A 27,360-nucleotide genomic window follows, 5' to 3' on the forward strand; every position below is an offset into this window, starting at 1 on the left:
GGTAAGGATGTTCAGATTCATTCATTGTCTCCTGCACTGTACCACTGAGATAATTAGTTTCAATCAGCTGTAAGAAACTCATGAATATGAATCTGTTTTAGTGTCAGTGTCACTGAAGATAATCTATGCAGGCACATCGCTCGTCTTCATCCTTCCCTCCAGGGTAATGACCAATTAGGGTCAAGCTTTTCATATTGAAGGGTTAAAAATAAAGAATATCTGTGTACTTTAAGGAATGCTCTGTCAGAATCAATGTTATAACAAATCTCTTGAGGGCTGTGAGGTATTTTTACAGAATATATCTATATAATAAAACAGAGAGACAAACTCTACATTTCTTATTTACATAATGTCACCTCCTTTCTCTCTCTGGATCTACTTCGGTCAAATTGCACAAGACTAATATTTCCTAATCTTACCCAGCTGCCTCGTGACTTTGATTTGCACGACAGTCAAAATTGTCTTATATGACTTTGACCAGAGCTGTCAGTCTCAGGAACTATGATGTGACTGGAAGTTGGATTGGAAAGATATAAACAAGGAATTTCAGGAGAGATAAGCACGGAGCTGGGAAATAATAACATGCTGGAGAATGTAACAGAGAAAAGGAAGGTTGGAGAAGGTTGAATCAAAGACAAATTGGTTGTGTGTAGTAGGAGGCAACGGCATAAGTTTTGAAAGGGAAAGGCATGGTGCTTGTACCATGGCAGGAGAGTGGAGGGGGGTGAGAGGAGCCAGAATACAAACTAAAGTTTAAATGGCCTTGGGTGGCTCTGGTCAAGTGTTGCAGTACATGTGCCAGCTAGTTTAAGGTTATTACGGGTGAAGGTGTGATCAAGGACTGGGCAAGGAAGGGGTTCAAGGGAGCAGAAGGTGGGTCACTCAGAAAAGATGAGTTTGGAGAGGGCAAGAGAAAGATGACAAAGGAACGCCTGATCAATTCTGCTGCTTTTTTAAACCAATAATCTCCCCCATCCAACTTCAATAGCATACCAAGATTTGGATGATGGATCCAAGCCGAATGTTAACTTGTTTCTTTTCAGGGTATTTGCTGTGTTATTTCAGATTTCCAACCAGGATAGTTTTTCTTTTTATCAGTCACCCAGGAACATTCACTTTGCAGAGCTTTTGGAGTGAGCGAATATGCATGAGTAACATTGGTGCTCTTTCTATTTTTCTAAAGCAGTCAGTTCAGGATCTTATGGCACAGAACTCCCAATGTGTTTCACTAGTGGCTTCCACCAGACCGTTATCCTCTTTTTTCCCCTTCCAAAAAAATGTCTGAAGCAAAAATCTCATGACTGAGAGAGTAAATTATTGGCAACATTACACCTAAAAAAATTATTGCAGCGAGAAGTCAGAAAATGGTGTAAATTCTCTTTTAAAAGGTCATTGGTTTGAAAAATTGCCGCCTTTCTTCTGCTCATAATGCAGCTTTAAAGATTTGTTGAGACATATTTACGGTGCTGCTCTTGAGTCTCAAGCTAATGAATGCTGTCAGCTGTTGTTCTACTGCAAGATGCTTATTATTATGAAGAGTAACCTTTTTGAAATGGTGAACATATCAGTTGCTTAGAGACCTAAAAGCGAAGAGAAATAACTGGTGAGGACAGCAAGCAGAGTGCTGCTCATCAATTAGCATATTACTAGCTACCCTGCAGCTTTCAATCATATTAAAGGAAAAATGCTGACAACTTCATAACAATGGGGAGTTGATATACTGCAACACTTGACCAGAGCCACCCTAGGCCATTTAACCTTTAGTTGCCCACCTCCTTGCCAACTGTCCCATCTCCTCAGTAAAATGGAAACTGCAACATGTCAGCAACTACAATTAATCACTTTTATCCTACGTCTTTCTAGACACTTACAAGATATTTCTATTTCAGGATTCTGACAGATTGATAAATGGAAGGATGGACCAAAGCCAGGGAAGGAGAAATGGAAGTCACTGGTGTCATCTGAGTACGTGTTACGTGACCAGAACTCATCTTGCCCTGTTAACCTTGTAAAATACAACATATTTAAGGACCATCTATAATTGTCATCGCTTTCTCAAGGTTTGCAATAAGGAGGGTGGGAGACATGTTTATCCTTCATGCGTACTTTGATGACATAGATAGATATTCTGTTAGCAGGGATACTCTATGCACTCTTGTTGGAAGATCATTATGGACGGCATCTTAATTCCTGTTGGTGTTATTAAACAAAACCGAGTGATATCACATAGGAAATCAGGCTCCTCAAATTATGCCACGGTGATACAGGATATGTGGATATCCACCGCATATATGTGTATACTGTATCAAAAACAAAAATAGCTGGAAAAACTCAGCAGGTCTGACAGCATCTGCAGAGAGGAACACAGTTAACATTTTGAGTCTGTATGACTCTTCATCAGAACTGTCATATGGATTCAAAACGTTAACTGTGTTCCTCTCCGCAGATGCTGTCAGACCTGCTGAGTTTTTCCTGCTGTTTTTGTTTTTGTTTCAGATTTCCAGCATCCGCAGTGTTTTGCTTTTATCTATGTATACTGTATGCTGGCTGCAATATTTACATTATGCAAGTGGGTAACCCAGGAAAATATATGTGAACTATTGTTGAAATTGGTGTAAAGGATCTCCTAAGGACAGCATAGACAGGAAGATCAGGTAGGGAGCACTGCACATTCATAAGAGAACTTACCTGATTATCCATCCATTCATTTCAATGGATGAAAATCAGGCACGTGTGGTTTTTCCAGGTCGGGCAATCCTTTATACCAACTGCAAGAAGAGGAAAATCTGCCTGCTCCATGTTTTTTCTGGAATACTGTTGGCCTAAGCCCTGACTGGATGTGTGCATAAATTGAGTGCAAGTTTTCCAAGGGCTCAGTAGTTCACGCTAGTATAGAACTTCTGCCTAATTGAGATGTACAAGATTATGAGGGGCTGAGAGAAGTAGACAGGGATGCTCTGTTTCCCCAGCAGAGAGGTCAGTTACCAGGGGGCACAGATTTAAGGTGATTGGTAGAAGGATTAGAGGGGACATGAGGAAAAGCTTCTTCACCCAGAGGGTGGTCATGTTTGGAATTCACTGCCTGGTTTGGTGGTGGAGGCAGAAACCCTCAACTCATTTAAAAGACACCTGGACCTGCACCTAACCTGCAAAGCTACGGACCAGGTGCTGCAAGGTGGGATTAAAATAGGCAATTAGTTTTTATTTATTTTTCCTTTTTCAGCTGGTGCAGACATGATGGGCTGAATGGCCTCTTTGTGGTTCTATGGTTTTGAATTTGTGCTTTTTAATATATACAGCTACTTCAGCTTATTTATTCAAACTTGCAGTTGCAATTTTTAAATGATTACATTTTCATTTTTTGTGTGGGGCTGTAATAATTGCTTTCTGAGTTTCTTGTAAAATGGAACTTTCACAATTAATTACCCCTGACTGATTATACTATGTGGTTACCCAAAACTGATCAGGAAGTTAGGCCAAACTTGATATTTGTTCACATTGACCCTTAACTTTTTACTAAGACACTGATGATGCTAAACTATACATTGGGTGGAATTTTCCAGCCCCCGCCCCCCCCACCCCCCCAAACTCCCAACCCCAACCCCAGCATGGTCAGCAAAGCCATTGAAATCCCAGTTCACATCAGCAGGACTGGAAGATTCTGCCTGCATGAAGGGATGGGAGAATTCCGCTCACTGATTTTCTTTGAGTAAGGCATGGATTATCATTCAATAAACAGCTTCATGCATATGAACATATGAATTAGGAGCAAGAGTAGGTCATTCAGCCCTTCGAGCCTGCTCTGCCATTCAATAAGATCATGGCTGATCTGATTGTAACCTCACAATCCCACATTCCTGCCTACCCCGATAACATTTCACCCCTTGTTAATCGAAAATCTGTCTAGCACTGCCTTAAAAATTTCAAAGACTTTGCTTCCACAGCCCTTTGAGGAGGAGTTCCAAAGACTCACAACCTTCTGAGAGAAAAAAAATTCTCATCTCTGTCTTAAGTGAGTGACCCCTTATTTTTAAAAAATGATCTCCTAGTTCTAGATTCTCCCACAAGAGGAAACATCCTCTCCACACACACCCTGTCAAGACCCCTCAGGATCTTAAAAGGTTTCAATCAAGTTGCCTCTTACTCTTCTAAATCCCAGTGGAGACAAGCCCAACTGTTCAAACCATCCCTCATAAGACAACCCACCCATTCCTGGTATTAGTCTAGTAAACCTTCCCTGAATTGCTTCTAATGCTTTTATATCTTTCCTTAAATAAGGAGACCAATACTGTACACAGTACTCCAGATGTGATCTCACCAGTGCCCTGTACAACTGAAGTATACCTTCCCTACTTTTGTAATCGATTCCGCTCACAATAAGATATAACATGTTGTTAGCTTTCCTAATTACTTGCTGTACTTGCGTACGAGCCTTTTGTGATTCATGTGTTAGTACACTCAGATCCCTCTGCAATCTCTCACCATTTAGATAATATGCTTCTTTTTTTTTCCTTCCTGCCAAAATGGACAATTGCACATTTTCCCACACTATACTCTATTTGCCAGATCTTTGCCCACTCACTTATCCTATCTATATCTCTTTGTAGCCTTATGTCCTCTTCACAACTTACTTTTCTACCCATCTATGGGTTGTCATCAAATTTAGCAACCATATCTTCAGTCCCTTCATCCAAGTAATTTATATAAATAGTAAAAATTTGAGACTCCGGCACTGATCACTATGGCACACCACTCATTACATCCTGCCAACCAGAAAAAGACCCATTTATGCCAACTCTGTTTCCTGTTTGGCTAGCCAATCTTCTATCCATGGCTGTATGTTACCCCCTACACGATGAGCTTTTATTTTCTGCAATAACCTTCAATGTGGCACCTTATCAAATGCCTTCTGGAAATCATGGTACAATACATCCACCAGTTCTCCTTTGTCCACAGCACATGTGATTCCTTCAAAAAACTCCAGAACATGGTCAAACATGATTTCCCTTTCACAAAACCATGTTGATTCTGCCTGATTGCCTTGAATTTTTTAAGTTCCCTCCTATAACATCTTTCATAATAGCTTCTAACATTTTCCCTGTGACAGGTGTTAATTTTCCAATCTAATCGAATCTAGACATTTTGGAAAATTAAAACCAATGCATCAACCATCTCACTAGCCACTTCTTTCAAGACCCTAGGACGAAGACCATCAGGACCAAGAGATTTGTCACCCTGCAGCTGCAACAATTTGCTAAGTCTCACTTGCCTGGTTAATTTCAATTTTCCCGAGTTCCTCCCTCCCTTCCATTTCCTGATTTACAGCTATTTCTGGGAGATTACTTGTATCCTCTGTAGTGAAGATTGATGTAAAATACCTGCTCAATTCATCTGCCATCTCTTTACTTTCCATTACTAATTCCGCAGACTAACTTTTTGTAGGACCGATGCTCACTTTATTAACTCTTTTCTTATTTAAATATCTATAGAAAGTCTTACTATCTTTATATTTCTAACTAGATTTCTCTCATACTCTAATTCTTCCCTCCTTATTAATCGTTTTGTCATTCTTTGCTGTTCTTTATATTCTGTCCAATCTTCTGACCTACCACCCGCCTTTGCACAATTATATAATTTAAGTTTGATACTGTTTTTAATGTTTTTAGTAAATCACAGAAGTTGGGTCCTCCCCTTGGAATTTTTCTTTCTCATTGGCATGTATATTTTCATTCTGTGTATTCTGAAATATCCTTTTAAATGTCTGTCACTGCATCTCTATTGGCTTATTCCTTAACGTCATTTGCCAATTCACTTTAGCTAGATCTGCTTTCATGCCCTCATAATTGGCTTTATTTAAGTTTAAAATAATAGTCCCTCCCCCTCAAATGGAATGTAACATTCAACCACTTTATGATCACTGTTACCTAGGGGTGCCTTCATTCTGAGGTTATCAATTAATCCTATCCTGTTGAACAATACCAGGTCTGGTATAGCTTGCTCTCTGCTTGGCTCCAGAATGTGTTGTTCTAAGAAACTATCCCAAAAACATTCTATGAATTCATGTACACTACATTTACCCATCTGATTTTCCAGTCTATGGGCAGGACTTTCCCCCTGTCGGGGGCGAAGTTGAAATGGGGACACATACAGGCGCAGCTCCAAACGGCGCCCCTGATTGGGGGTTCGGCGCCATTTTACATGGGCGGGCCAATTAAGGCCTGCCCAGCATGACGTCTGCACGGAAGCACTATGCGCTCCCTGTGTGGGCGGGTGGGAATCCCTAAACCTGAAAGTGTGCTCTTTCGCGCATGCGCACAATAGAGTGCACTCATCTCCCTGAGGCTAAGTGCTGCCTCAGGGAGATCGCCTCAACTGTCAAAAATATTAAAAAAAATAGAAAAAGAAAAATTCCCTGACATGTCCCCTCATGTGACACTGTCACATGAGTTGGGATAAGTCCATAATTAAAAAAAAAAATTAATAAAATCTTTTAAAACCTACATGAAACCTCATCCCGCCCGTGGATGAGGTTTCATGCTTTTTTTAATTCCCGCCAGGGCTCCTGGCCTGGATGCCAACCTTAAGATAGGACGGGCAAGTCCATTAATTAGTTAAATGACTCTGTCAATGGCCTCAATTATCCATTGACAGGTTGGCGGGTGCACAGCTGATTTTGCTGCGCCCCCGCCTACCTGAAAATTTAAATGGGGCGTCAGGCGGAATGCCCGACATCACCGCGCGTCATTTTATGCGTCGGCAAGCGGGCTCCGCCCCCCCGCTCGCCAACGAGAAAATCCTGCCCTATATGTATATTAAAATCCCTCATGATTATTGTTGTACCTTTCTGACAAGCTCCCATTATCTCTTCCTTTCTACTCTGTCCGACCACGGAGTTACAATTAGGGGGCCTGTACGCCACTCCTACAAGCGTCTTATTGCCGTTATCATTTCCCATCTCAACCCAAACCTTTTCTACATCCTGGTTTCCTGAACTTAGTTCATCCCTCCTTAATGCGCTAATACCATCAGAGCATCAATGGAATAGAATGCAATGATCAGCTTGCTAACCACAACTGGTGCACTGGAGCCAGGACTGAAGAAAGACTGAACAACACTTCAGCGTAAAATACTCCCAGTTTACTTGCCAAAGCAGTCTCTGTTTGTCAAAGAAATTACATTGGTAATTTCTTCTTTTTGAACACTATTGAAACCCACCACTTTGGACTTCAAATTTGGCAGACTGTTGCTATTCATTATGAATTCTCAGTGCTCAGTGATGATATATATTTTATAAGTAGTTGATGCTTCCTGTTCAGCATACAGGACCAAAAGATGCTTACCACCCGTAACTGCAAGGTGTTACTTGCTGACTAAATTCCTGGCAGATATCAGTCAAACGTTTTCCCTGGTGAATTTGGAACCCAAATTATCATTTTGCCATCAGTGTAAAAGTCCCAAGCAAGCCATTTATTGCACTACAGTATGCACTGGTCTATTCCTGAGCAATATTTCTCATGAGGGGCATAAAAAGAAGTGGCTGCAGAGATAGGGGATGCATTGGTTGTGATTTTCTAAAATTCCCTAGGTTCCGGAATGGTCCGAGCAGATTGGAAAAACGCACATGTAACATTTCCAATTAAGAAAGGAAGTAGTGGCAGGACATTTAGAAAATCACAGTACAATCAAGCAGAGTCAACCTGGTTTCATGAAAGAGAAATTGTGTTTGCCAAATTTATTAGGGTTCATTGAGGATGTAACACGTAGGGTTGATAAAGGGGAACCAGTAGATCTAGTAATTTTGGATTTTCAAAAAGTATTTGATAAAATGTCACATAAAAGGTTATGGTGTTCGGGGTAATATATTAGCAAGGATAGAGGATTAGCCAACTACAGTACCGGGAAAGTGAGTTAGGATAACTGGATCATTTATAGGTTAGCAAACTGTAGCTAATGGGGTGCCACAGTGCTGGGGTGTCAACTGTTTATGGTCTATATTAATGGCACGGATGAAGTGATAGTGAGCATTATAGCCAAATTTGCTGATGATACAAAGATAGATAGGAAAGCAAGTTGTGAGGGGGACACAAGGAGTCTGCAAACTTATATAGTTTAAGCGAGTGGGCATAAATTTGTCAGAAAAGTATAATATAGGAAAATATGAGGTTATCCAGTTTTGCTTTTCTATTCTTTCTACTAAATATTATTTAAACAGAGAGAGATGATAGGATGTTGTGTTGCAGAGGGATATTGGTGTTCTTGTACATGAATGACAAAACGTTAGTATGCAGTAAGTAACTAGGAAGGCAACTTTACTGCAAGGGAGATGGAGTATAAAAGTAGGAAAGTCTTACTACAACTGCACAGGGCACCTCGATTACTGTGTACAGGTTTGGTCTCCTTATTTAAGGAGGGATTTACTAGTATTAGAAGCACTTCAGTGAAGGTTCACTAGGCTAGAATGAATGGGTTGTCTCATGAAGAAAGTTTGAGCAGGTTGGGCCTATACTCGTTGGAGTTTAGAAGAATGTGACGTTATCTGATTGAAACATATAGGATTCTGAGAGGGCTTGGTGCTGAGAGGATTTTTTCCCTTGTGGTGAATCTAGAACTCAGTGGCACAGTTTCAAGCTCGAAGGGCCGAATGACCTACTCCTCCTCCTATTTCTTGCACAATATGTATGATTTTGGCTGCCACAGCCTGTTTCATAAAAGTGTCTTCACTGTGACAATACAGACATTCGCCCTATCTTGCCATGTGAGTAAGCTTTTGGTTCATATACAATGACACAAAGACTGCAAATTTCTCATGTGATGTATTAATGAACCTTTGTCTCAAAATGATGTGGTATACAAAAAATAACAACACCTCAAATGGCTGCATCTTTGCGTTCCTAGAAAGTGTGCGCTGAGGATTTAATTCCAACTGCAGTTGTCACCAAGAAAGCATTTTTGGACAGTTGCAACATTATGATTCAGAATATAATTTTTATTTTTTTTAACATGATGGGAGCTGGACTTTTCTAAGACATTAATCTCCCTTTTCGCCATTTTTTCTAAACATCAACTTTTTGCATCAGAAAAGGATCTGATCCCTGGCTCAAGGTAAAGAAGAATGCAGGAATCTAGGGTCCAAACAGAAAGCCTCAATCTTACCTTGTGAAGTCTTCCTCGTCTTCTCGTTTAGGCCTCATTTGTTTGGGCTGAGCCATGTTTGTCCAGCTTGGGAGGGATGTCAGCAGTCGGCTTATGTCCTCATCCTTTGCCCATGATGCACTGATGATGAGCTTCTCTTCTGACTGAACTATGCTCCTATATTAAAAAGGGGAATTGAATTAAATATGGATAATTTCCTGCAAGTACACTTCAGGTTGGTCTGAATGGAAGATCTCTATTAACTAGATGCTTTCTCAACCTATTGAAGAAAGACTACAGTTCAATTTGGATATTTTCCCTGGCATGATCACATTACCCAAATTTTCTGTTAAAGAAATAAGCAAAAAATAAAGATGGATTGATAAAACAGTAAAAGTATGAAGCAACATTTTTTTTTCAAAAAAAGCTGATATGGTAATATGGAAACAAATTTTAAAAATAGGGCGAGAAGTCAGACAGTCTTTCAAGTAAGATGTTGAACCAAAATCATGTCTCCCTGCTCAAGTGGAAGCAAAATATTCCCTGGCAAAATTTGAAGGAAGCCAGTCATTCTGCATAGTTTGTGGCTAGTGCTCCCCCTCATGAACATCACCAAAACTAGGTTAACTGGTCATCCATTACATTTTCTGCTTATGGGACCTAGCTTGTGCAAACAGACTGCACAACATCAGCTGCACCTTAAAAGTAACATGTTGGTTTTAGAGTACTTTGTAATGCTTGGTTAAGGTGTTAGATTCTTTCCTTCTTACGGCAATTCGGACACTATTTGGCAAAAATTAGCAGGAATGAGCAGTTGAAGGTTGCTTCAGATCCAGGATGAATAGTAGAGTTAGAAGGAAAGCTGTCACTATTATATATATGTAATAAAAAATTAAAAAGTGCTGAAAATGCTGAGTAAAGCTACTCTGAAATGTTAACCTATCATTCCTCTTCAAAAGCTGCATGTCTTGGTTTTATATTTGCCTGATTTTCTCTTTTTATTCCAATACAATGATATTGGCTTGTTAAGTTTTTCCCCCATACACATTAGAAGTCTTGTGGTGTAATTGCAGGTACTGTTATACCTCCCTCGACTTTCTCCCACATGTTCAGCATTTCTTAAATAGACACAAAATGGCCACAACTTTTTAAATTGCCTGTGTGCCTGCCTTGGGCTCTATGTACCTCACCCATACTAAGGCAGGCAAATTCAGTGCCTCACTTGCTTGGGCCTGCAGCTCCAAAATCTCTCTTCCCTGCTTGTTAATCTTTGCAGTTTTTAATGTTGTTAGCTTCTGTCTTCGTCAAAGGCCTGTGCCACTTGTGTCCCACTGCTCCCTGAGGGCATCATCACTTGCCAACATTCCATCTTAAGGGCTCCCGAACAATAGCCTCCCCTCTATTCTAGATGTATCCAGCGACCTCCAGGTTCAACTGTAACCCTTGCCTTCCCATGCACTTCACAAGTTAGAGCTTTATCAATTACAATTTCCTCAAAAGCTTCCTTAAAACATTTTCCATGGCAGCACCTCTACTAGTCAGAATCCACATGCCAACCAATCTGCAATCTCTTCTCATGCAGTACAAATTGTTAAACAAAAACAGAATTACCTGGAAAAACTCAGCAAGTCTGGCGGCATCGGCGGAGAGGAAAAGAGTTGACTTTTCGAGTCCTCATGACCCTTCCACAGAACTTATTTTAACATGGAGTCAGCAGCTATCTGGCCATTGGGAACTTTGCAGTCAAGCCTGGTTATAGCTCAACCTGAACCGAATGTAGTTCCAGCAGGGAGGCCTGGGCAACCATCATGAATGGTTATTTTTTTTTTTTACGCAGAGGGTAGTGAGTGTCTGGAATTCGCTGCCAGAGGAGGTGGTGGAAGCAGGTACGATAGTGGTGTTTAAGAGGCAGCTTGACAAATACATGAATAGGATGGGAATAGAGGGATACGGACCCCGGAAGTGCAAAATGTTTTAGTTAGCGGGCAATATGATTGGCGCAGGCTTGGAGGGACAAAGGGCCTGTTCCTGTGCTGTGCTTTTCTTTGTTCTTTGTTTGTAGTTATCAGAGTCTGGTACATATGGGGTTAACATGGGATTGGGTACAGTACCCCCACATAGTGATGTAAAAGAACATATGACCCACACCTAGCAGTCAATCTAGTGTTGGACACAGCCGTGTGCACAAGCAATCATGGAGACAACTCCTAGCTTGAACCCTTCACTGTATATATGTACACAGTTCTTGTAGTTAATAAATACATAGTTAACCTACTTAAGACTACAAGGGCTTCATTAAGCCCTACTGAAAGGTATCCAACACCCTACAACATGGTGGCAGCGAACGGAAAAACCCAAAACTTTGCAAAAAATGCAGAGAAAAACTAAAATCTTGAAAGACTAAAGAAAAATTCAAAGAAGCATTTCAACCTGAAGAAAAGCTCAAGATGTAGAAACATAGAGGAAAATTGCCAGGGAGAAGCTCCAAAGAAAGGCTTGGAAGCTGAAGGCGAAAATTTAAAATTCCTCACTGCAGCAGAAAGCTCCATAGGATCTCTTGGAAGTCCAGCTTCCATTCACAGAGTGCAGAGTCAGCAGACCTAGCAGGTGTGAACAAAAACTTTTAAATTCCAGGATACAGCAAGTCCTGAGAAATCTTTAAATATTTCATTGGTCAGAAATTGCCGTTTAAAAACTCCGTCAGAAAAACCAGATTCCCAAGTGAACAAGTGCGAGCTCACTCCGAAAAAGAATTTTAAAATTAATTAATTCGGAAGAATTGCAACAGAAGAATCAGCTTTAAAGACCAGAAAGGCCAGGATTCGATGCTTTTGTGATCCTAAAGCATTGCGCTGAAGCGATGAAGTCTGTAGCTACTTGATCCAAGCAGCCACTGTTTAGAATTTTTTCAAGGCTGAGTGCGAGCACCATTGCAGTGGGAACCCGCCAAATCTGGCAAGCGCGGCTAAACCCTTTGCCTTCAAACGAACGGCAGCACCGACTTGAATTTCAGCAACTCTTAAAGCTGAAACTACACTTTAAAATTTTTTAAACCATAGATTGGAAATCCACTCTTCCAGATCAATTTGGACTTATCAGAGGCCCAGATCAATCACTTAACTGGGGACTTTGGAGAAAAAGACTCCTTAGATACATGATTGCTTCAGATCTGGAGAAAGAGACAGAAGCTGAACAATTAACACACTACTTTACTCGGGCTCGAAAGCCGACAACATTATTGCTAGACAAGGAATCAATGCATCATCTGCTAAGTTTGAAGAAGTACTAAAATCATTCGATGTCTATTTTAACCTGTGAAGTAACAAAATCCTCAAAAGGGTTAAATTTAATAAGCGTGTCTAACAGCCAGGAGAATCTGATGACTCATTCATTAATGGGCTGTACAGGATGGCTGAGGGCCGCAAATATGGAGACCTAAAACTTGAACTTATCAGGGATAGAATAATTGTCGGAGTAGCGGACAACACACAATCAGACATGCTGCAAATGAAGGAAGGTCTAACTATCGAATTAGGCAATCTGAACGCTGTGTGCAGCACAGGTCCATTTTAAGAGAAGATGGTAAACCATGATACAAAGGAGACCCCACAGTCAAGTTAGTTAAGCAGCACAGAAACAGGGACACTCCAGGCTACAGAAAGCAATACCCTAACCAACCAATAGAGCAACCATGCCAATGTCATGGAGCAAATGCACTCACAGACAAGATCAGTGTCCTGAAATTTCAGCCCAGTGCTTTCAATATAACTGGCAAACTGTGCAAGGCCAAAACATCTGAATGCATGGAAGACCCAAAGATGATTATGGAGGTTGAAGCTGCACACCGAGAGGATACACAGCCATGCTTTTTGGGTGAAGTCAAAGATCCAGGATTTTCATATTGGAATGTGGACATTTCAGTTAACAGCCTTCTCACAAGCTTTAATTTGAACACGGGAGTCAGTGTTACGGTCCTATCAGACAAAGCACCATGACTGTGATGCCTCTGGCTTCAAATAACAGACACCCCCGCTCTGTGGGCCCAGAGGAATCTGACTTCTGGCCACAGGCATGATTCTGGAACCACTAAGTTATGGCGGCAAACAAATCTTTGAGCTGATGTACATCATCCGTAACCAGCCCCCATCTCTTGATAGGAGATGCCTGAGTAGCCCTGGAATCACCTCAAAACAGCAGAAGATATCAAGACAACCACTGATGTAAATTATACAGAACTGCCAGTTCGTGAGAGCTCAAACACGAAAGGATATCCTGATGGGACTTCAGTTTTGGGCTGGCTTCTCCCTTTGGAGAGCAAGTTTGTCCATTTTTGTTACAGGTGCTGGAAAACTCTCATTGGTCAGACCAGCCAACCACTCAGATGGTTATCATGATGCCTCCAGTGGAGGATAGACAAGAGAACAACCAACAACCAGAAGAGCCTCAACATCTGGATCCTACGACTGCTGATGTGGTCAACACTGTGACCACAGAGCAAATGTTGCAACTCTCAGCCGGCATGACAGTGATACAGATGATGCTGGAATCAAGTAACAGCCATTCATTGCCAACAGCACACCCAATAGCCAAAGGTTAACTTACTAAAAAACCACATCCTCATAACAGGAAAGGCCATCTTCTGTCACAGAGGACATTGTGACAACCCATATGATGAAAGAAGAGGAGAAAAAGCAACATGGAGATGAGCACAACATTCGTCCATCCTGCAAAAAAATGGGATGGAACGCCAGCTGCCTATCACCAGAACTGCCAAATTGACAAACAGCAGCTTGATACCTAGGAATGGAAAAAGAGGATAAAAAGGTACCCAGATGCTAGAACAACCTCCAAATCAACAGTGTTTACCAGCAATGACAGAGCCTACCACTCCTTGAACAGTAGTGTGAATGAGGTATGTAAGGCTTATAAGGCCTCCAGACTGCCTGAACCTATGAACTCAGAGACTTGAAGGGGGGAGATGGGGTAGTGAAAGCAATGTAAATAAACAGGGTAACTGGGATAACTTGTAAATACATTGGATAAAAACTTGGGGAGGGGGGGGAAGGTATAGTATAAGGGTCTGGCACATATAGGATTAACGTGGGACTGAATTGTGCCACTCTCACAGTGAACACATGACCCACACCTAGGAGTCAGTCTACTGTTGGACAGAGCTGTGTGCACAAGCAAGCCTGGAGACAGCTTCTCACTTGAACCCTTTATCATATATATGTACATAGTTGTTGTAGTTAATAAGTACATACAGTTAACCTACTAAGACTATGAAGACTTCATTAAGACCTACCGAATGGTATCCAGTACTTACAACAATCCTGGTCAATATTTTCCTTCCCTATCCCAAGAGTACTGAGGGTAATTGTGATGCCTCTTCTGCCATCTAAGTGCATACGGCTCAGTTTCGCACTGGGGAATGAATACGTTTATCCATATTTGGGAAAGTATTTTTAATTTAATGTTGATTTGGACATGGATAAATCAATGCTGAAAAAGAAAAACTTAGGCCTGAATTTTTCAGGCACCAAGCAGGCTTGGTGGGACCTGGCATGGAGCCAATTGTTACCTGTGATTGGCTCTGTGTCACCATTTTATGTGGGCGGGCCAATTAAGGCCCACCCAGCGTAATACACTCAGTGCTACCTGTGCGGGTGGGGGTGGGGGTTCACTTCAATCTCCCTGAGGCACAGAGCTACCTCAGGGAGATTGAATTGACATTGAAATAATTAAATAAAAGGATTAAAAATTTATTTAAACATGTCCCCTCGTGTCACGTGAGATGGGGCATGTTTTTATATTTAGGAAAATTTAATTAATAAAAGCTTTAGGAAACCTCATCTCGCTCGTGGATGAGGTTTCCTAAAAAAAACATGAAGGTTGCTTGGCCTTTTCGCCTGCCCGCCAATCCTAAGGTTGGACGGGCAGCGTTAACAATTACATCAATTACTTTGTTAATGGCCTTAATAGGCCGTTTACATTTTGGTGGGCGCGCAGCCGACTCCAGTGCGTGCCTGCCTAACAAAATATCCTGGGACTGCGCGATGATATCGGCACGCGTGCCAGATGTCATCTTGCGTCGTTTTACGCGTCGGCGTGTCAGGCCTGCCCTCTGCATGCCGACTGAAAAATTCTGCCCTTAGCGTCAAAGATTCTGAACACTGAGGCACCCTTGTGGCTTCCTTCAAAATATAAACCAGTCATTTTAATATACCGGCAATATTCTAACAAACAATCACCTATTTTACACTGTTTATTGCAACTGTTTCAAGCTGCATTAGCACAGTGTTACTACAGTTCACGTTTCACAATTATTCCCCTCAAACGCATTTGCACTGGGATAAGAAAAAGGGAAAGTTAACCTTTTTCTGGTTCTTCTTTCATTCACTCCATTTGACACATTTACTGTTTTGAGGGCCCTGAAGCCCTTCTCACTATATTTTGTCTTAATATGTTTTCTTGCTCTGCTCCATTTTGCACACTGTCTGAGCTGTTAGGAGCAATGACAAGTTACTGCGTGCTTGAGGGGGAGCTGTCTCCACGCCAGATCGCAATCAGCTGGCTGTGAAGCACACCGCCACCTTCAGAAACAGGCTTTCCAGACAGTTTCTAAAAACTTCAGGTGTCAGTGGTTTTTCACAAAAATCCATACTTGATCTTTGGAGATGATACACACGGATAGTTCGCTGCGCATCAGCTTTCAAAATAAAAAGGCAGTCTTTTATTGATGTCACATATTGCACTTCACAGAAGCATACAGCACAGAAAGAGGCCAACCAGCTCATTGTGTCTGTGCCAGCTCTTTGAATGGGCTATCCAATTAGTCCTCTCCCCTGCTCTTTTCCCACAGCCCTGCACATACTTCCTTTTCAAGAAAATATCCGAATCCCTTTTTAAACTCAATCTACTTCCACCACTTTTTCAGGCAGTGCCTTCCATCTCCCCATTTCCTCCAGGTTCTTCTGCCAATTATCTTAACTTTATACTCTGGTCCTCTTTCCAGTGGAAACAGTATCTTCCTGTCTACTCTACCAAAGTCCCTCGAGTCCCATTTCAGGACTTCAGCACAACAATCTAGGCCGGCATTCCATTGCAGTACTGAGAAAGCGCTGCACTGTTAAAGGTGCTGTTTTTCGGATGACATGTTAAACTGAGGCCCTGTATTCCCAGTCCTGGCCATTATTTATCTTCAATTATCAATACAAAAACAGATTATCTGGTCGTTAGCACATTGCTGTGTATGGGATTTGCTGTGTGCAAAATGGCTGCTGCGTTTTCTATGTTATAACAGTGACTAAACTTATTTGTAAAGCACTTTGGGACATCCGGTAACTGTGAAAGGCAATATATAATTCAAAGTCTTTCCTTTGCTCTATGGAAAACAATTCTGGCTACTTTAGTCTCTCCACATAACTGAAGTTCCTCATCCCTTGATTGATTCTATAATCCAGATCGAATACTGAAGCTGAGGACTAAACAGTGATGTATAAAGGCTTAGCGTAACTTTGTTTTCACACCCTATACTTCTATTTATAAAGCCAAGGGTGCCATATGCACCTTTTCCTTAACTTGTGAAGGTGGCAGGGCAAAACTTTGTGATTGTGAACCACCATATAGCGAAAATCTAATTAAGGCTTTCATCACAGAATAGAAATTTAGCACTGATTTTGTCCTGAGTTTTGAGGTAGTTTGAACCTTCAGCCACATCCATAATCTCCTGACCCCTTTCAAGTGGTGAGCTCAGTTGCGTTGCTGTACAAAAGGAGATTGAGAAAGTAGGCTGGATAAGCCTTGGAGTACAGTGACAATAATAATATGTGGGAGTCACAGAGAGACAGACAAAGAGTCGAGGACAAAAGTAGAGGAAGGAAAACAAGGAATTAGAAAGTGTGAGACAAACAAACACATTTAAAGGAAGAGGAGAAACAATTGTTTTTCCATGTTTTATCTATGGGGAACCCCATGGGAAATAACAATGTAATAGGTAAACCATTAGTCTCTTCGTAAAAAGGTCCTGTTGCTTCTCTGACTTACCGTGTACAAGGTTATGGGAGATCAGTTAATCTTACTTTAAAATAGCATACAGCTCTTCAAGAGAAAAGATTATAAAAATTAGCTGTAACCTGTGTGGGAGTAGAAATGCTTTTATACCTGTTCCCATAGGGCACTGCTCCAGCATCAACCTGGCAGGATCTTTTCAAACATGAATAGTTATTTGAATTGTTATTCGAATCCTGAGCATTTCACCTTATGGCTCAGTTAGGGAGTTGGTGAACAGGTTCAATTTGACCACCCCCAGACTGGTGGTCGGTGCACAGTACTAGTTAGGCAGGGAAAAATCAGCCAGTGTTTCTGAACACTATCCATTCTTCACTTCTCCAAAGTGTACATTGGTTAAAGACAGGACCAGGCTCCATCATGACTCTGATTTGGTTGAATAAGCTGCCAAAAATCAACGTCAAGGCATAACATGATTAATGGTGACTTGGACAAGGTACCAGAAGGTTCCCCCATCAGTCAAATCCTACACAGCCAGGAAACAATGCCCGGTGGGAAGGACCTGGTCAGCAGAAAAAAAAGGTTGAAATTAGATCATCTTTTCCTATTTAACCTCATTATTTTCAACATTACTCCCAATCACATACTTTATCCACCAATGAGATACAGCAGTTGAATTGTTTCCTATTTCAGCTGATTGCAATGTGTGATTCTTAATAAGTTGTTACCTTAGAAATGCAGAAATGTAGAGAGTAAATGGGTCTCATGTGCTGAGTCAGATAATGGATGACTGTGTTGAAAAAGTTTCAGTTTAATGAAATATGATGTAAGAGTAGTGATACACCTACCCCTGCCAATACTTAGCAGAGTGACAGTCCCAACACGGCCATCATCCACTGTGAGGACTGAACCCTTATTTAAACTTGAAAAATTGAGGTGCTGGGCAGAGAATCTGACCACTGAGTGAATGGAATTGATGCTGCATAGTTGGGGATGGGGGTAGCATGGAGAAGAGAGGGAGAAGAGCAAAGTAGAAGTACCAACACATCTTCTGACATTGAAAGAGTCTAACATAATACAGCAATGTGTACAGCCAGAATATCAATGGTTTTGTTGGCAGGGATGGATTCTGTATAGTACTGGGACATGTTGCAATAAACTACTGATGAATTTTAAATGAAGTGATAAGCTACTGAAGTTGTTTCCAACATCAACTTACTACCTCACCGTAGGCTTTTTGGCAAGTTAAAATTTGTCGCATGTCTAAAACTACTACTCCCTGTAGGTAGTGTATTGTGGAAATAAAATTTTACTGCAAGTAGTGGATAAGGCTTCTGGCATTGACATAGCACTGTGTGCCACTTAATGTTAAAGTAAAGAATGTGGATGCCCAGATTTGACAGTTGGCTATTAGAATGCCAATTTATACTATCTCAATGTCTTGGCCTCTCCTCAGTTATTTCCCATTACATGAATTTTGCTACCAAACTGAAAAACCTGAGCCCACACCTCACATCTCTACCCAGCTCTGGATCTCCAGTCTCTTATATTGCATTATCCCACATACTCTCTCCCTCAATTCCTTGTCCAGACCAAACTCTCCCCTCCCCATGCTGCACTCTACATCCTCCCCTAATTCTTTCTCCATCTCAAAGCCTCCATATTCCTTCATATAGTCTTTCCCCTAAATCTCCTGTAAAATCTTCAAAGTTTTTATTCCACACACTCCCAGAACACTCTCCATTCACACAACTCCAGTTGCAGTAGCCCTGATCTTACAGTCTACACTTGAACTTTAGCCTCTTCGCTCAAGGGTTGCAATTTTACATACATGCGTCATCTACAAATTGCATATCTGGTTTCAACACTCCAAATCCAAAGCCTCAATTTACAAGCAAGAGAAACTCAAACTAAAACAGGCATTGGTATACAAGTAAATAGTAAAAAATGATTTTATTTGAAGGAATAAAGCAACTGAATAATTGGATCTCACTGCTGTAAAGTGGACAAACACTTTAGCAATTACTTTTGTTAGAAAATGTCTTGGGCGTTTTTTGGTATTAAGTTGCCTTATTTTATGTTCTAGTGTAGTTGTAGTAGCCCTGATCTTACACTCCATTGCCTAAACTTTAGTCTCTCTGCTCATGGGCTGCAATTTTACATACGCTCGTCATCTACAAGTTGCCTGCCTGGTTTCAACACTCCATTGGAGATGTATACACTGTGGTGAGATCATTGGCCCTTTATAACATTGCAGGGAACATCATATTCATGAAATACTGAACCTGCTTTTTCCCCCTGATGTCATGATTTCTAATTCAATTTAAGAGAATAAATTATATGAATTATTAAAAGAAAACAAGCATCCCTTCTTCTCTATCCCGTCTTGTGCCCAGAAGCCCAGGGATGAAACCATCTGCTCAGCTATTTACCCTTGGTCTCCAGGGGGATAAAACTAACTGCAGCACCTGATCAGGTGACTTAACATCAGTGGGAAAGAACCCTAGACTGAAGCGGTTCAGTGCTTTTTATTCATGTAACACCTGCCACTGGTGGAGCATGATTTCATATGATTTCCTCGTTTATTCAGTCAGCTGGAAGATCTGCTGACAGTCCCGGGACACGGGTCCTGGCGTGTACATGGTTTGGCAACCAGGCTGTGAATGAAGGGAACTCAGATGTCTATGCTGAGCCTTGCTGACAGTTACATACAGGAGAACACACAGTGCTGAAAAGGGAATAGAAATCAAATCCCTTTCAGTCAACACTGCCAGATCGGAGGTTTTTAAAACATAAAATACCTTGGGCTTGGCATTCAGGATATTTCAGAATAAAGTGTCTGTAATTAAATAATTAAACTGACATTATTTTTGGGTCCTTTGTCAGAAGCTGCAAAAAATAAAATAAGACATTTATAAAAATACAGAGTGCTGGTATTGCACTGTGTAGAAAAATAATCTTTCAACTTAATAAAAATATCTGGGCATTTTATCGAAATCTGATTTTTCTTCTCCCTGAATTCTCTCCCCTTCTCTTTTGAGGATGGTAGCTAATGATGGGGCAATGAGTGTTGGCAGCTTTCATTATCTCACCCACGTGACCTTTAGTCATGTGCAAGTAGGACAGGAATGATGCCAGACTATTTGTATTTAAGGAGTACCACAGCTCTCACTGTACATCCCTCAGCTAGCTCAGAGCAAGTCAATTGGTAATCAGTCATTAGTGCGGGATTGGAGTTACATGCCAGCCAGACTGGTTAGGGGTGGTAGGCTCCCTACCCAGAAGGGGATTCTTACTTAGACTTGGTTTCTCCGGTCACATGTGGGACAATGGGCAGCAAGACTCCGCCACTGGCCCCAGTCCATCGCAATCTCTTTCACTGCAGCTCAGGTGGTGACCCTAGGGGTTAATGAACTACGAATTACCAAATTTCACAACTTGACACGGTTCGATTTGAACTTGCAACTAAGGGCTGCATTTTCTGGTTGGCGAGGGGTGGCGGTGGGGGGGGGGGGGGCACCCGCTCACTGACATGTAAAATGACATGGGGTGACATTGGGCGTGCGTCCGAACGTCTCCCCGCGTCATTTAGATCTTCAGTTCGGCCATTTAAGCCCTTTAAAAAAGTAATCAAACCAATTAATAGACCTGCCCATCCAACTTTAAGGTTGGCGGGCAGGCAAAGAGCCCTGGCAGCCTTCAAAAAAGACATGAAACCTCATCCATGGGCAGGATGAGGTTTCATGAGGGATTTAAAATGTGCACAAAATGTTTAAATAAAAGAAATTGACATGTCTCAGCTCATGTGACAGTGTATCAGGAATTTATTTTCCACGAAATTTTTAAAGCTTCCACCGATCTCCGAGGTGGCACTTTGCCTCAGGGAGATCTGTGCGCTCTTTCACGCACACGCGTGAAAGAGCGCACTCCCGGCTCAGGAAACTACCCCCCCCCCCCAACCTCCCCCACACAGGGAGTGCACAGTGCTTCTGAGCGGATGTCACGCTGAGCGGGCCTTAATTGGCCTGCCCACGTAAAATGGTGGCACTCCCCTGACTGGGGGCGCTGATCAGAAACCTGCCCGCCCGCCTGCCCACACCCGCTCCCGCACATCCCCCTCAACGGGGGAAAAGTGTTGCCCTAAGGGTTACTAATCCAGTACCATGACCATTATGTGAGCATACCAATTGATCCTTTTAGCCTTGGTATGCTCCAGGTTCAATTCCTAGTTGGTGCTAAATTAACTATTTTTAAGCTAGGACAGTGGCAAGAATGCTAAAGTTGGTCTCAGCACACAGGATTAGAAAAGAAAGGTTCAGGTACAATTTTCTCTCCTGATCTCCATCCAGCAAGCTCCGCAGGAGGTCTGCATATATAAGCTTTGGTGAGAATAGGATGAAGTTTGACTGTAAACACACGGTTCCACAAAACAAAACTGCTGACATTTATTGCCAATGGCCACACGTAACTAATGGTTAACTAGGACAGGCATTAGTGCTTCAGTAAATGAATCAATGAATGAAAAAAGGGGATAAAAGAAAAAAAGATTCGGATAAATTGACAAGAGAAACAAAGGATAGAAAGAAACAATTCTAAACAAGTCATTCGACATTTCTTCAGATTTGTAAGAACATTCTTTTGTCAATCTTGAAAGATCTACCTGAAATAGGTGCACCATGCTCATTGATTCCTAGTGATTTACATTGATGGGAGAAAATATCAGCCATTTTAGGGTCTTTAGAGATATCTGCATTTAATCTTGATCATCAGCTATAAGATGATTAACATTATGACCCCTAGTTTGTGTCTTGATTTGAGTGATGCTAAACAGATGTTAATCAAAGCTACCATTTTTCCCAGTAAACCGAAAGCATTAAGTAATGCCAGGGAATATCAGTAAAACAGAAGCTCGAACACTGTTGACATCACAAAAATACAACAGACAGAGATATTTTTTAAATTAAGGAAACTAGGTCAGGGCAGGACATTACTCAAGAAGGAGAAGTGCGGGACAGAATAGATAAATCAGAGTTGGTCGTTTAGATCATGCTGAGTTTAGGTTTTAAAGTTGTGCATATTATAAGGGGTTATGAGTTCCATAGTTTGGGGTTACAGTAGGAAATAGTGAGTACTGATTTCAACAGTGAGTTCCGTTGTGAATCTCACTACAAATGGTAATATCCCTGATGCCGCATAATAGTTTGTTGTGAGGGCATTTAAAGATTATTTTCTCGTGTTTTTATTCAAATTAGTATTTATAATTTGGGTGTACCTTTAAACAGACTGCATGTTGACCAACTGTTCAGTTTTGAGGGAAAGGACTAATCACAAATGACAGCAGTTCACTAAATAGTTGCCAACCAAAGCCAAAACTTGTTTGTAATTTCTAGATGCAAACAAGTCTCCTTTTGTCATCAATGGGTTTTGTTTCTACAAGTTAGTTTAATCAAATAGTTACAATTTGCTTGCACACCTTCTGCATCTGTAAACTGAGCAAAGATAGGACAACTGAAGGAGACCACCTGTGGTCTTGTCCTTCACTTGGTCAAACCTACCGCTCCCTTGGTGAGGTTCACTCGCATATATAGTACTGACTACTGTTATAGTGTCCTGTTAAAAACTTCAAGCTCTGCTTTGATATGTCTTCTCCTGACTCCCATCTGTGCAGTTGAAGTTGCTCAACAAAACTTGTCATGGCTTCACTGGGTAGGAGAAAGCTGGGAGCAGATATTAAAATGAACACAGCAAATAACTGCTAATCAAGCATACAAGCTTATGGTTAACTGTTAAATTAAATAAGATATTAGTGTGCCTTCATACCATTAAATTTTGTCAATATAGATTAAATGACAATAATTGGGACCGTGCAGTGAGCAATTTGAGGCCTTTTTAAAAAGCTAGGAAATCGAAGGAAAGGGTACCATCTGAGAACTAAAATGAAATTTAAATGAATACATATAGAAAGAGACCAAAATTCAGATTGGCTATAGATAACATTGAGAGAACTGATTTTGAAATGTGGTTCATTGAGATGTAGCACAGCTTGTGGTGGAGGTGGAGAGGAGCACAATGGCTTCCGGCACGGTCTTATCAGCTTTGGAGTGCTCAGTTTGAACACAGTCCAGACAGATGGGATACAAAAATAAATAAAATGAAATGTATTCTGCCCGATGATTGAGACTTGAGTTGTTAATACTGTACCAACCACAGCATTGTACATGTTATCATGACTCAATAAGTAGCTGGGCTGTGTATTGCAGGGTTGTCATCTTCTGTTAAATCCAAAACCAGAATTGAGTACTAAAATTTGCTTTGCCTTCTGATTATAAATCATATACCCAGCTCAATAATTAATTCAATATTGAGGAACACAATGGAAAATGGCTGTTGATTTCAAAAGCCAGACTCTTGGCCTTGTAATTCCTGACTCCGCATTGCACTGGTGGAAGGCTGGAACTCCCACTCACTGAAATCCAAGGACACTGACAGGATGCAGGGGTGGGTAGAAAATTCTGGAATGGGGCCGAACATGGATGTAACCTGCATATTGAAAGGGCTTTATCTATTCAAATGGATGAGTAGACTGTGGTATGAGGGAATGTATTGATGGCTGCAGAAAGAAAAAAGGTGAGTTTGAAAATTTCCTGTGGCTGATTTTGAGGCTCTGCTTGTGGAAGTCAAAGAGATGAGGAATTGTCTTGCTGGAGTAGCTGGGAAGAAACCATTAAAAGCAACAAAAACAGAAAGTGCTGGAAAAACTCAGCAGGTCTGGCAGCATCTGTGGAGAAAGAAAGAGTTAACGTTTCGAATCAAATGTGACTCTTGTTCGGAACTGCTCAGTTTTTCCAGCACTTCCTGTTTTAATTTCACATTTCCAGCATCCACAGTATTTTGCTTTAATTAAAAGCAACAACCCTGAGCATGTGGAAGGAGGTGGCTGTGACTGTGAGTGGCACCTCTATAATCCCAAGGGTCACTTTACAATGTCAAAACAAGTTTAATGACCTCACAAGGTAATGCGTCATCAACTGAATAACAGGAAAGTGCACTGAAATACAAAGAAGCCTAATCCTAGAGCCGATCTTAACATTCAAACTGTGCCATTTGGGGTCATCAAATGGCACTGTGTTTCCTGTCCCAGAAACACTTTAACCTAGCACGTCTCACTCGTCTCTTGCAATGCATGTTCGCACATGCAAGTCTCACATCCTGAGTCCTCGTTCTTTTTCACTGACTATTATTACCATCCACTGCAAGAGCTGTGGCAGATTGTGACTGCAGGATCTGGATACTATTGCAGCCAATTAATTCAATTCAATACTCCAACAGGAGGAGACTACACCTCATGTCAGGAAATGATATATGAAGGCTACAAGGCAAGGATCTGCAGACATCTGCACAGAAGCTCAAGAAGCACTGATAATAATTGGAACCAAATCTGGCCTGGTAATTGGAAATGAAGAAAAGGGAGTCAATGTGCCTTCAGTGCATTTGCATACCTTTTAGTATGTTATGTATCTATGTGTTTTCTTCAATCTCTCCACTACCTATCATATTCCTCACAAGAGTCTACAGAGCATCTATTCCAGCAAGAACATTGCTCATGCAGACTCAAGCCAACAGAACTGTTCATTCCTACATTCCTGCAAACCAGGAGACAGAAGAACAGGATGATGTTGATCAAGAAGCTGCAACCTCCACTACTTCTGGCCAAGTCTAACAGTCAGTCAGCATCTCCCATTCACTTAGAGACAGATTCCATGAGGTTGGTTGAGGTTGCAAAGAGTGCTGATGAGGAATTGACACATGGCAAAAAATGGAGTACAAGGAAGCTAGAGTGTACAGATGTGAGAGTGGAGCCTGACGTAGCTGAGTGGAGGCTATGAAATATTAGCCCCCAGTTACAAATTATACAGATGAAGACTTCAGCGATCCTGCCAGGGAATGAAGAATTCAAGCAGAGGATCAAACACATTTGTAGATTCTGCAAAGCCTACTTGAAGATGTGCAGCAGTTGGCTGGGACAGCTGTGAAGGCCACTGTCCTAAGCTGTGTCAACTTTCCAGAGGTACTCCACATCACTGCAATGTAGCCTATAGTCATTTGGTATTACAGATCTTGGGCATTGCTGAAAAAAGAGGCATGTCGAAGCTTTTCATCTTTTGCTCATCAGGATATTTTACAATAATAAGAGGAAAACAACAATTTATACTGGATGTGAAGAGAGTGCTGATTGGTTGGCAAGTAGACTCTGATTGGTAGAGGCTTTGCCATGGAGAATGCACCAGGGATGGTGACTGACTGTTAATCGCCAAGCACTGTTTTAAGTTCAAACCAGGCAGTTTGACCCTGATTGGTCAAGGCATTGCCCTGAGGAATGAGCCAGCGAATAACTGTCACTTATTTTGTTTAGTTGAAACAGATGCAGTCTGTGTACATGTTCTTTCTGTCTGCAAGCTTGATACTGAAATATGATGCATCAAAGGCATTCTACAGGATAATAGCTACCCTGATCAGATTATTTTGCACTGTATATCCTGTAAACAGGCCTGAGGCCGTCACTTTAGGCCCTGAAAATTGCCCAGTCTACCTCAGATTATCCTGGAAGGGCAAGGTATCTCAAAAATTTGAGCAACAGGTGAAGGTAGCTGTTTTACGCTGCTACCGTGCAGTAGCAACACGAGTGGTATTCACCACTAACAGGATGCTGCCGTCAAGCCAAAAAGACGTTTTTGCCTATCACACAAATGAGTAATGTGGTATATGAATTTCAATACCAGTGTCGTGTACATTCCAAAGATTGGCAGATCATATCAAACAGCATGTCCAAGCCGCTGTTTGCAATGGACAAGGTACAGGCCACACCCAACCTACTCATACTTGCAAAACTCAAAACACAGTGTCCAACATTAGATGTGCTTCTGCAATTGGACAACATTTGCCAAATAATTCTCAGTGTGCTAAGAATTATGCTGACAATCAATTTAAGATTGTCAGTTGGGCTCGCAGTGTGGAGCATTTGCGTGTACTGGAACCTACATATATTAATACACAGGGCCCTGCTCTTTGCAGACAGAAAAAATATGTATATACATTGCGCCTGTTTCAGCTAAACAAAATAAGTGACAGCTATTCATTGACTCATTCCTCAGGGCAAGGCCTTGACCAATGAGGGTCAAGCTGCCTGGTTTAAATTTCAAACAATCCTTGGCAGTTAACTGTCTGTCACCATCACTGGTGCATTCTCCATGGCAAAACCTCTACCAATCAGAGTCCACTTGCCAACCAATCATCACTCTCTTCACATACAGTTTAAATCGTTGTTTTCCCCTTATATCAGTATTCTTGCGAAGTCTCCTGATCAGTGCAAGACGAAAAGCTTCGACATATCTCTTCTTCAGTAATACGCAATGTAGCCTGGCAAAAGTAACAGTTGCAGGAACATGTGCTAACCTACCCGCCGTTTCATGAATGATCCAGGCACATTAGCCAATTCAATGCGAAAGCATTGAGTGAATGACTGTGGGTCTTGGCAGGCCGCTTGGAGAGCTCCCTGCTAACCAGATTTCAAAGCATACGGGGCAGCATTCCTTAAGGTCACAAGACATACACTTGAGCATCTCTCAGCGATTTAAAGATCTTTCTGCTGCTCTGTGGTCAGCACTCTCGCTGATCACTAGCAACCAGACCTCTGTTCTCAGTACCCGTGGAATAGCAGGTATGTGTACACAACAACAAGGCTGCTTTTCTTCATGGCAGCTGCGCATAAGAATCCTCTATTATCTCACTGCTGAAACTTCAGCTTTGCAGGTCCAGGTTGCCAAGGAGCCCATGACAAAGAGTAAACACAGGACTTTGCAGCCCTGAGAATCAGGCCACCTCCATCCCAAGAGGCTCATAATTGTTTTGAGCAGCTGTCTAATCCTCAGACCTCAGATAGCATGCAGGCCAAATGTTAGAACAGGTCAGAGAAAAAAAATTGCCTGGTCACAAGGGGTGTGGATTCATCATTAGAATTATGGATTCAAGAAATGCTTGGTGTTTGTTTACCTTTAGGACAAAGGAGAACAGATTCTGTGCTGGCATTGAGGTTCATGATTATGTTGTTTTAACTTACTGTGAGGAACAAAGCTTCATTTAGAAAATAGAGAGGTTAGTAAGAGAAAGTTGCTCTTTGATCGGTGACACTCCCAACAAATAGTACTGTATGCAGCTGTG

General features: G+C 41.5%; 1 protein-coding gene across 1 annotated transcript in view; it reads right to left on the reverse strand.

Annotated features, from left to right (window-relative positions):
• exoc4 (exocyst complex component 4) overlaps positions 1–27,360 on the reverse strand; it is a 525,449-nt gene that overhangs the window by 55,559 nt on the left and 442,530 nt on the right. Inside the window, exon 12 of the mRNA XM_041202882.1 lies at positions 9,154–9,309. Coding sequence (XP_041058816.1) covers positions 9,154–9,309 — 156 coding nt within the window. The remainder of the gene's footprint in view (positions 1–9,153; positions 9,310–27,360) is intronic.

The sequence above is a fragment of the Carcharodon carcharias genome, chromosome 13 (assembly GCF_017639515.1).
Source record: "Carcharodon carcharias isolate sCarCar2 chromosome 13, sCarCar2.pri, whole genome shotgun sequence".
In the NCBI taxonomy this organism is placed as follows: Eukaryota; Metazoa; Chordata; class Chondrichthyes; order Lamniformes; family Lamnidae; genus Carcharodon; species Carcharodon carcharias.